The 11,678-nt window shown below is 37.0% G+C and overlaps 1 protein-coding gene across 1 annotated transcript in view; it reads right to left on the bottom strand.

Annotated features, from left to right (window-relative positions):
* Window positions 1-10: 10 nt before the first annotated feature.
* The window catches only part of ACVR2A (activin A receptor type 2A), an 85,456-nt gene continuing 73,788 nt past the window's right edge, over window positions 11-11,678 (bottom strand). The window contains exons 6-11 of the mRNA XM_090279584.1: window positions 10,395-10,538; window positions 9,286-9,431; window positions 7,464-7,578; window positions 5,042-5,180; window positions 1,803-1,933; window positions 11-880 (exon numbers count right to left, since the gene is read on the bottom strand). Coding sequence (XP_090135710.1) covers window positions 686-880; window positions 1,803-1,933; window positions 5,042-5,180; window positions 7,464-7,578; window positions 9,286-9,431; window positions 10,395-10,538 — 870 coding nt within the window. The 3' untranslated portion in view covers window positions 11-685. The remainder of the gene's footprint in view (window positions 881-1,802; window positions 1,934-5,041; window positions 5,181-7,463; window positions 7,579-9,285; window positions 9,432-10,394; window positions 10,539-11,678) is intronic.

Raw genomic sequence — 11,678 nt, 5'->3', positions numbered from 1 at the left:
TTGTAATACCTTGTTACAAAACATGGATGGATTTATTATTCAAATTTTGTTAGTGTTTTCAATTATATAATTTAGCAACCGTGGAACTGAGGTATACCGTGTTGAGGGAGGTTAAAGTAATGCTTGGAAGCCTCTTTACTGTACCCCACGTTGATGACTTGGTTTATGTACACAAAACAGCAGCACACTAAACATTCACAAGCTGTGTCATATTGGCATTACAATATTCATTTATAGAAACACAACAGCAAATGCAATAAAAACAAGTTACCCTTTTTAAAATCTGAAATGAAGTTTTTTGATTTAAAAAAAAAATAGCAGTAGTTCATTTAAGGAATTAGTGTCTTCTGACAGACATTAAGAAATCTGAAGTCAGTTTTCAAACACTTGATCAGCCAGGTCCAAAAGATCCTTGATTTGGAGAGGGCCACATTCTTCATGTACACTTTTTCAAAAGTTGATAAAGAGTTCACCACGTTTCTCTTAGCCTCGTGTCCTTCACATCTCTGCTACAGGCAACGCCCTGTGTCTCCCAGAGCCACAGTTTTGAACGAGGGTCTTCTTTTTGACATGTCCAGGAGACATCCTACTCATTTCACACAGAAGATAAACTGTAAGCAGTTTCATTAGCGTAGCAGCTCCAGTTCAGAGTCCTGTTTCTCAGTGTGTACACATGGTTCAACCATCATAGACTAGATTCTTTGGGAGGAAAGTCAACATTTGTCACCATTGTGACCACTGTTACAATGTCCTCTGTGGTAATGATATTTGTTAGTCTTTGCATCTGAGTAATTCTTTCACCCACACATCCGGCTGATAGCCTGGCTTCCGCGTCATGATCCCAACATTCTTCTATCGTCTCGCAGAGCATCGCCATTCCCTAAAAATGAAAAACATCTTCAAATACCACAGCGAGTTTTGTTTTCTATTATGAAATACTATAAAGCTTCCATAAAGAAATTGCTGGTTTTGTGGCTTAAAGAAAGTATCAAGATTAGCAAAGTCTGATATTTTTATCAATGTTCACTTTTGAGTATTGTATATAGGAAGTTTAAGAAAAGCACTAAGAAAATTTTTTAGCACTGGACACTACCACAGTAGGTGATTAATTTTTTTAATTCCCCAAATCCCTATCCGTTGTTCATAAATGAAGATATTTCAGTGCTAAACCTGGATATGGATTCAAAACCAAGGCTAAAGGAAGTTAACAATTTTTATGGTTTTCTTAGTTAATGATCAGCATTTTTCTCTTTCAATTCAACAGAAAGGTTAGAAAGCTGTCCTTGAGGATTCTCTACCCCATTTTATCCATGTTCCTAGTTATACCTAGACCAAAATAACTAGGACCAATACTCTTCCATCCTTTGCCTATCTAGTCTCTAGTTTTAGAGCAACCCTAAGAACTTTAAAATCTTCCAACCCCGAATCAGAAGGCTAAAACAAAATTCCCATGGAAAGGGAAAAAGGGTGTTCAGCTTTTTAAAATGGCATCATGTAGGAGGGTGGGGGTGGGCAAGGTTACCACACTGCCCACGGGCTCCACGCCAGGAACCCCTTCTGGGAAGCTGTCCCATGAGGTGGCAACTCTGCACAGGACTAGGGACGAGAGCCTGTAAGGCTCGGCCTCCGCCACCTCCCTCATGAGTGTTACAGCCCTGGTTCTGTTTCTAGAACAGAATATCTGATACAAAGGTCACCTCCCCAGAAAACCAATCCAGAATAGAAAAGTGCAGAGGTACAAATCATTCCTCTGAGAAGCATTTTATTGGAATTTCAAGTGAAAAGCAAACTGTGTAACTTACAGCATGTTTCTGCCAATAATCTCTTAAAACTGGCCTCTTTTTTTTATGCACAACAACTTCCTGCATGTCTTCAAGAGAAGGGTGCTGGCCAATTTCCTCCTCAAATGGCAACATGTACTCATCTACAGGTCCTAAAATCGTAAAAACAAAACAAAACAAAAAAAATGTTAATTCAAGTCTTCCTGACTTACAAACTGGAACAAACGTTCTAAAACACTATCATCTCTTCCCAACTGTTACATGCTATAACGACAGGAGAGAAACAGACTCTCAACCGGACTTATCCCCCAGTTCAGGGGAAATCAAAAAGTCTGACTTGGCATGCAGCTCCCCTAAGCGTTGTGTAACGGGTTTTCTTACCTACCCACCTCCATCTGTAAACAGACAGGGAACCACGATATTTGCAAATGCTGTCTCCCTTTAAGGTACCCACTGCTCGTCCAATGCAGAGCAGACTGTCAATAGTGGTGCTGCCATCTCTGAAGATATTGGGTTCAATCTGTCGTAACCATATTTGTTCTATGAAATGCTGAAGCTCCCAACAAGCTCCAAAGACAAACAATGTACCTCAGAGTCACACCTCTTCTCTGCCCTCACAAGGGCTCACAAAAATACATTTAGTTGTTTTTTTTTTTAAATCATACTCTCCAGGGTTCCCAACAAATCAGAACACGCCTTCATGGACAAGCAAGATTTATTCAACAACATAAATGATTCCTTTTTTCTAAGACCTACTCAAACAGAAAAATGCAGTTAGGAGTTAATAACATCTGATGAGCATTTCTCCTGGCCGAAAACTTTACATCTGTTATTTAGCTTCACAGACTTAAGGTGGCATTGCATCTATTTTACAGATAAAGACGAAGGGCAGAAAAGTTCCACCTTCACACAAGGGCACACAGCTGAGCGGCAGAGCTGGAACTGCAGCCCCTCCGGGAGACTGAAGGCTGCGCTTTAGGTCGCTGTGCTGCCTCCCCTGACAGGAGCCTGTCACTGACCAGCAGTGTCAGGGCCCAGATGTGTCTGTACATAAGCACAGACTGTGTACAAGCTCTTTAACGACAATAAACATTTCTGGATAGAATATGTTTTAACGATCCGGAAGGAGGCCATCTAACGCCACTCTCTCCAAATGTAAGAGTCTTGGGTGCCTGGCTAGTCTGTCTCCACCAGAGCACTTCCAGTGTCAGAGGACGGACCTTCGAAGGCACCTGTCACACCCTTGCTACCTGCGCAAAGCCGGTCCACGGGTCGGCAGCGTGGCACTGACTGGGCAGAGCTTGTAAGAGGTGTAAATATCAGGCCCCAATCCAGACGTACTAGTTCGTATCTGAATCAACAAGATCCCCAGGGGTTTGGTGTGCACATTAAAGTTTGAGAATCACTGAACTGAATCAACAATTAGCTACCAAGAAATTGTAAAGCACTCACTTTAGCAATATCCATACTGTCCTCTGTGCCTGTTTCTGACTAAGTTGGAAATGCCTGACTCTGCAATCAAGTACTTCACAGCACATGCAGGCATATAAGAAAAGTCAGCATCCATCCTGTTCTTTTCTGTAAGAACGCCCCTGATAACCCCTCCCCAATGGCAAGGGAGTTTCTCACTCCTCTCACCACCTGTCACACTTCTTTACATTTATTTCTCAGGTACCACACTGATACAAAAATACTTACTGAATACCTAGGTACCAAGCCCTGGGCTAGACAATCCACACCAACCTTACTCTAGAGTTAATAGCCCAGGGGGGAAAAATTATCCTAATGAAACTGTACATTGCTGAAAGTCAGGGCCCTATGAATCCTCCATAAAACCATATCCAGTAGTTTGCTTTGGAGAGTTCACATTAATAAAGTTCTTATGAAATATATTTTCCTATGATGTCTGCTATTTCATCTACTTCTGCTTCCATAAATGCCCATAATAAATGTACTTCCTCTTCCATTTACAGTAAAAAGTACACTGAATAGCTTACTCTTCTTCCTACAGACTTCTAAGATTATATCCAAATTGCTTCAAACTTTCTTAGGTTCTAGATCCACTCCCATGACAAACACCCCATCTTGGAGGAATGAATGGCTGTTCATTCCTGAGCACACTCTAAAGTTCCTTTAAAACCACAGTACACCTAATCAAATTTCATATACCAGAGGTAGACTGTCCTACAATGAGAGACTGTTACCATACTTCAGCAAGTATTCTTATAAACATAGGTTAAGTTGGTTATACCTTTTAAAATCTTCAACAACACAATTTCTATGGTCTTTCACAATCCGCAGTAAGTGTTTAGACAATTTTAAGTTAAAATTTAAAACACCAGATCAAGCTTACATTTGAGTATTTAACATGAAGTTTGCCTTACATTCTCACATGCAAAAGTTGTAGCATAACTGAAGAGAGTAGAGAGACTTTATGAAGAGTGCTAAAGACAGTATCTAGAACACCATAAATCTGTTACACCAGGAATATATAGTATGCAAATTTATTATCAATCAATGCAAATATTTATTGGACTTGAACAAGGACTTCAATAACCAGAACAAAGAACAGGAATCCTTTGAATCCAGGTGCTGTGCTAACGAACATTCACAATAATGTCTACATCAGATCAGACTTTCAAAGCTTTAAGGAGACAGAATTTAACCTGTGGCAAATCCAAACGCATGCTCAGTTCTGTGTCATGGAGGAGAGATGGTTAAATTTAATCTGGTTAGTTAGGTACTTGAATAGACTCAGCCTGAGTGACTGGGAGGCAAAGTCCCCCAACCCTACATACATGTCCTCTAACCACAAGAGCTGACTTTAGAACCTGTGGGCAGGATCCCCATGTGCTAACCAAAGCAGCAGCCCTCTCCCTATGCCTGGATCAGACTTTCAAATGTAGGTTTTACCGTTTACCACTTCGAGGCAAAAACAAGCAAGCTACTTAATTTCGACTTAAAATTTGAGCCTTAAATTCCTCTCTCATAAAACTGAGATAATTACGACTTCCAAAGTTGTTTTAGGAAATAAGCTAAAGGTATGTGAAACGCCCAGCAAAACGTGGCAACAATAAAAGACATCCTGCCCACCCTCTATCCCCTGCCCCGTGAATTCTCTTTAAGCTACCACCTCTTGGAGTGTATTTAAAAAAATTAAAAATTTTTACTTTAAAGTATTAACTTTGAGTGTAACCATCCCTTTTCATACATGTGTGGTAGACATATATATCTTTTGAAAATACGTTTGTTTCCCTTACCATCTGCAGCAGTACAGCGAGAAGCCAGCTCCCACAGGACCAATCCCATGGCGTACATGTCTATCCTCAGAAATGCATCCCTTTGGAAGTTTATAGCGCCCTCTAATACCTCTGGAGCCATGTACCTCCGGGTACCAACCTGAAAAAGATGTTGAAAGCAAACAATACTCATTCATTAACTTTATGAAATAACATAATTCTGTATAAAGAATCAAAACCAAATGTGGTCTAACATCAGACAACATAACTAAATTGTGACCACTGGACTACAGGGTCACGCAGAATTTTATTCCATTTCAAGTAACAGAGCAGCCCAGACAGTTTCTGGGAAAGAGCAGCAGCTTCCACCAGTAGGGACTGATCAAACAAAGAGACTACCATGCAGCTCTTAAAAAATATGAGGTCAATCTATAAAGGCTGATACAGAAAAATTCCACAAAATACTATAGAATGAAAACATTAAGGAATGAAGCAGTATATATACTAAGATCCTTTCTGGGTACACTTAATAAATATATCAACATTTTGCTTAGAATTTTCTCCTCCTCTTCTGGAAGTAACCACAAGAAGCTGAACAATAATTATAGGGAGAATGATGGAATAGAGAAAAAAAGCTACATAGTTTTAAGTTGTAGCTTTGCATACTGTTTGAAATGTATCTTTTAAAAAAGTACTTTTTTTAAGGGTTTCTCTTTCTCTATATTAAGGAAACTAATAAACAACACAAAATGTAAAAAGAATTAGCCAAAAAAGGATGGACAGAGTTTATATGTTTATTTATTCATGAACTGCCTTGAAGTTCTTTATTTGTCTGTCCCTAACATTACTAATTTCTTAGTAATGTTAACAATGGTTACTAAGCTAGCTCTGGTTGGTACATGACAATATTCCTATATGGATGCTGGTGGGGTAGATCACAATCTACTTGAGAAGTAGATCTAGGGAGTGGCCCTGATACTGGCATTTCCAAAAAGCTCCACCCTCAGGTGGCTGTGACCTCTGGACTAGAATTGCGCAATTAGCTGCAAATATACAGATAATAAAAACATTACTAAGACCTTTAAGTTCAAGTTTTTACTTCATTTAATAAGAACGGTTTAAAGAAAAAAAAGCTAAATTTTTTTCTACTTTAAAAAACTTTTAGTCATACAATTGTGCAATATATAAAATGTGTAAGAACATGAATTTTTGCATTTTTGTATTTTCTGTTCTATGAAATCTAAAGTCAAGGAACAACTAATGTAAGTAATTATTTTTACCTCATCATGTAACCCAATTGTGAGAGTGTTAAAAGATATGAATGAGTCCCAAAACTGTTTTCTTAAAAAGACTGGGGGGGCGGGGGCAGTTTACAAAGTACTAAAGGATTAAACTATTCACCGAGTTTAGTCTTACGAAATCATACAATAGTGACAGAAGTTTGTCCCTAGGCTTCCTGCACAATCTCCCTCTCAAAACTGCCTTCATTTCCAAATACATTTGCTGTCAGTCTTTCTAGAACTATGACTGCTGACCATTCCCCAAGCTGATTTCTTAAATTAGTTAATACTGCCAAAATCTGTTGTGCTATGATTCTTTGATAACTGTGTTCTTGGAAATTACTAGGATAGGTTGGGAAAAAAGAAACTGAGAATTAGATGACCAAATAATCTGCATGATTTGAAAGATGAAGAAATGATCATACCACACAGCCTAAGTCATTTGGCTTTGTAAAAAGAAATGTCACCTTTCAGGCCAAACTGGTTTTCCTGAATAAAAGTCATCTTGTAGGAGTGACAACACCTTTTCTAGCCTCACAATGTTCTTTCCCCTTTGGCCTTCTTAAAGGCCCCCATTACTGAGATCTCTCTGTGCAAACTTGGACTTGAGTTAGGCTCCTCGCTCAGGCTTTACAAGTGTGCTGGACTCTGGAGAGAATTCAAAGGAAGGCTATAAAGTTGATTAAAGAGTAAATGAAGCAATAAAGACCAAGAAGCAAGATACTATAATTGCTGTCTGGAAAAATTGGCAGTAGATCTTAATACATCGTAGCATGAATAGTGACTGATTATTCTACCATTCTTCTTAAGATAGTGAAAAAATTAAAACTGAGTTAATGCTAAGAACTCCCTAAGAATGAGTTCTCTTAAAATGTCTTGGATTCTTCTTTGATTAGTTTTTAAAATAGAATCCCTGACATCTCTCTATATTATTTTATGAATTGTTTGATCTAAACCACTTGAGGTCCTAAGATCCTTCACCATCGTATAAAAATTTCTCCTCAGCAAATTTAACATATTACTCTTAAGACAGTCACTTTATATTAGAATGCTGACCTAATAACCTCCACAATAATTTTAGACCAATTCAATCCAGATACGCCCCTCTAAGAAAGCAGGGGAAAAGATTCTTTTTTCTTACAGTCTCTAGTTATCACCCTTACCTGCCCATGAGTATCACCTGCAGACTTGCCAGCCTCGAACTTTAACGCCAACCCAAAGTCAGCAATACAAGCTGTCAGATTGTTTTTCAACAGCACATTTTTACTTTTGATATCCCTTGCAAAAAGAAAGATAAAGTATTCAAATTAACTTTAAACAAGGTACATCTTTTAAAAATTTTCATTGAAAGTGGAAAAGAGGGAGACTATATATCCTATGAAAAAGATAGTTATTGGAAAGTATGAAATACAGAAAAAACGAGAGGGAGAAAAAGCCTAAGCAAAGTCTCCATATAGCTTGAATAACAACAACAAAAAAAAAATAGTGACAAACTCCTATGTATAACATGGGCAATGAAAAGGTATTCTTTCCATAATACAGTTTTATAAAGAAGTGCCACTCCAATACTGTCCTGCCTACATGTTATCTATGCCATTCCTACCTACCAATCATAAAACTGCTGTTTTCTAAGATTAGAATATAGCAGAATTTATCATTAGAAACTCCCATTAAAACAACTTTAAAAACCAAAATTTAAGAATTTTCAAACATAGCTGAAATGGGGCCTTCTGTCTACTAGGTACAGGCCTACCTTTTAGAATGGTCCCTTATTTTAGTGGTTCTTGTATTCCTCAACCTCGATGCAGAAAAGCATCTCTAGGAATGTATAACGGAAATTTTTCACCACGATGTACACTGCTGCAGTTAGATCATGGTGTTCTGAGAAGAGTAACTGCTTTAAGGCAACCAGATGTCCTCTGCACACTAGCCCCAATTCCTTCATCCCAGCATTACTGTAGCTGAGCCAAATACATCTGTGCCATGAGCAATGATTAAATTTTTGTGTATAGAAACCACGAGTGGGAGAGAAGAGGCACAGGGAAACACTCACTAATGCTACAAAACAGTTTTTAGACTCAAAAAGTTTTTAGGGACAGTACTCCTGATCCCCTTAGGTGTTCAATTCACTATAGGATGAAATGAGGTAAATAAAAATCCAGGAAGAGGTCTTTAGACTGAATATAAGGAAGCTAAGAAGAAAGGAGAGCTATTTATGAGGTGGAAGTTTGCAAAATCTGAATCTCTATTGAAGTTGGGTTTAAAGTAATCCTCTCAGCAACACCACCTGGTGGCACTCAGCTAAATATTTGTTACATGAATCAGTTTATACCTACATTTAAAACAACCATCTTTAAATTGAATACCACAAGATGACATATTGGTCCCATGTTCGAGGAAGTCAAATACACAAAAACAAACTGAATTTCATGTTCAAGGGAACTAATGTTTTCCCTTTTGAAAAAGGAAATGACAACTATTTTGTCCAAATATAATTTCTTCCCTAAAAAGGGCAATTAAGTGAACCCAACTGTTCAAATGAGGCCTCCTTCCACCTCAGCTAAGGTAGTAGTCATATGGTCATTCAAAACATGAGCAAAAAAGATACTCCTTAATTATATCAACTTGTACCTTTTTATAATCATCTTCAAAGTAAATCCTGTTTTGAGGTTAAACAAATTTACCCTTTGATTTAGAGAAAATACACTTTTATTCTTAACCATGCCTTCAAAAAGTAGACTAATTAAAACATAAATCTATAATTAGATTAATGATGACTAACAAGTAAACTAATGATGTTAATATATACATTATCCAAATTACTTCCTGGCTAATCTCAAACTAATTTGAAAAACAAATGAAAATCCTTCTGCCTCTGATAGCATGATTAGATAATGAGGGAGAAAATAAATTTTGTTCAGGGGATTAACTGTTTAGATAATAAACAAATAATTATTTGGGGCAATAATATAAATTTAGTTCTACCTGTGAGATATGGCGGGTTTGTGGCCGTCTTTTAGGCCAGGTATATCCTCATGTAAATATGCCAATCCTCTAGCCATGGTTTCTGCAATGTGACACAATTCATTCCAAGAGACCACATTAGCCTTAAGAAAGTCTGACAGTGAACCCTAAAGAAAGGGGGAAAAAAAACAATTCAAGCTCTTGACAAAAGCCATACGTATATGGAGACTTTCCTCTTTATTTTTAAGAGGTTATGGAAGACAATATACTTTTCCTTCTGGTGAATATAATGTCCAAAAAACAATCTGGAATAGTTCAAGTTTCACATTAATAAACATTTGACTAGAAAGAAAGACCACTAATCTTCAAAGGTTTGCTACAGGTACAGTTGGTCAGTCAATTTCCCCATATTTAGAAGGCAAAAGTTAAAAAAAAAAAAAAAAACTAGTTGAAAATCTAAAGTTCCAGAAAATATTTTAAGAGTTAAAATATGCTGTTACCTCATAGGTCTAGGAGAGCACAACATTCAGACATATAAACAACAACTAACAAAGACTGCCATCCTTTGGTCTAGCATTCAGAGAAGGAAAAGAGGCACCTGTATGTGACCCTGCTGGACCTGACCACCAAGGAGAACACACTCTCCTACTTCACTAATGTATATTTTCATAACAACTCTGAACGTGGAAAAATAGCCAGTGTGTTTTGGTAATAATTACCCGACAAATGAGTGACAGATCCAAGATCAGATAAATTTCCTAATTCTAGTTTTATGACTAAGCTTTACTGATTTTAAAGAGTTTTACAAAAGAAAATTCAAACTGAAAATAAAAAATGGAACATTTACTAAGCATTGTTTATACTAAAATAATTATTTCTAAGAGAGGTGATTGCAGCACAAGAAATCAGGGACACAAGACTGGTATTATAAACAGAGGCTTAGGTGAAAAAGTCATCTTTGCTCTTTTATTAAAATGAATTATTTTTAAAAAATACATTTTATTTATAAATTCTAACCAATTAGATAACATACTGTTCCCAGAAAAAAATAAGGCTAAGGGATTTGTAACCAACAGTAGGTAGTTAAACCAATCCTGACTTTTCTGAGTTAAAATAGGAAGTAGTTTTACCTTTTCATGAAATGCTGTGATTAGCCAAAGGTCCACATCAACACTGGTGCCTCGTTTTTCTGCACCAATGAACTGTAATATGTTTTCATGCTTCATTCCAGGCAAACTGTAGACTTCATATTCATTCTGCCATGACTGTTTGTCCTACAATCAAAAAGGAAGAATAGTAAGAATGCAAAGAATACAGGCAATAAATCCTACCTATCTAAAAAATTACTCAAGTTCTAAGGCAAAAAAAAAATAATAATGAAAAAGAAAAGCTAAGTATTAAAAGATTCTTTAGTTTTGCTTTTAATAAAAGAAAACTTGATAATAGGCAATACCAAATGCCTGCCCTTCCCCATCTCCTCCAAACAGACTTTTCTGTGTTCCCAGTTTGTAAGACAGCAGCTGAGTAGAAACGCTGTGCTTCTGTGTCTAACCGAAGCAGCACATTCTGCTATAAGTTAGCACTGCAGTGAATTTCATCGTGGAGTGAAGTTACTTGTGTTACTATTCAGAATAATCTCCCTGAGAGATGAAACTCAGGTAAAATAACTTCATCTAATTAGAAAACAATTCTTTAAAGACTAACCTTAAATCAAACATAATTAATAAAATGCTTAGAATACCCTGTAAAGTCAACAAGAGCACTATAGAGTATAAATATGCAATACACTAATTTAAAATACCATATACCCACTTGTGTCTATAACTGATCCATGCCTGCTGCATATCAACTTATAAAAGTTTTAGTTTCTTTTCACAATGAAAGAAGAATAAAAGTGGGAGGCATGACTGCATAATGGTTACATAATCATTCAGTTTTTGCCTCATAGAGTTGTGGTATATTATATGCATATTGTGGGTAATACATGGACACATATTAATGAGTATTATATGTAAAGCACCTCTATCTGGCAAAATGGAAGCACTGAATAAAATTTTAGTTGCTACTACTATATTAATTTTACATTAATATCACCCAAATATTTGCAAATCTTGGTACAACAGAATACTCTTTCTCTGAAAACTAAACTATATAGCATCTGCACAAATAACCCTCCCCCAAAATAGTAATAATAAACTTTTTCACAGACTCTAATAAACAGGCTTCAGAAGGGACAAGGAGCCTAAAATGCAGGTATATTAACCAAAGAAACTGATTATATGATAACATTGGAATAAGGAAGATCTACTGTCTAGATGTAGAGAAGGAAAACTCTGACTCCAAAAAACCTCCGCTGCCTTGCGGCATACCTCTTCAGGGGAAAGGCTAAGGGAGTAAACCCCGACAGAAAATCC

Source organism: Furipterus horrens, unplaced genomic scaffold (genome assembly GCF_987537825.1).
Source record: "Furipterus horrens unplaced genomic scaffold, mFurHor1.1.pri manual_scaffold_1, whole genome shotgun sequence".
Taxonomy (NCBI): Eukaryota; Metazoa; Chordata; class Mammalia; order Chiroptera; family Furipteridae; genus Furipterus; species Furipterus horrens.
This window is presented reverse-complemented; position numbering and strand designations above follow the sequence as displayed.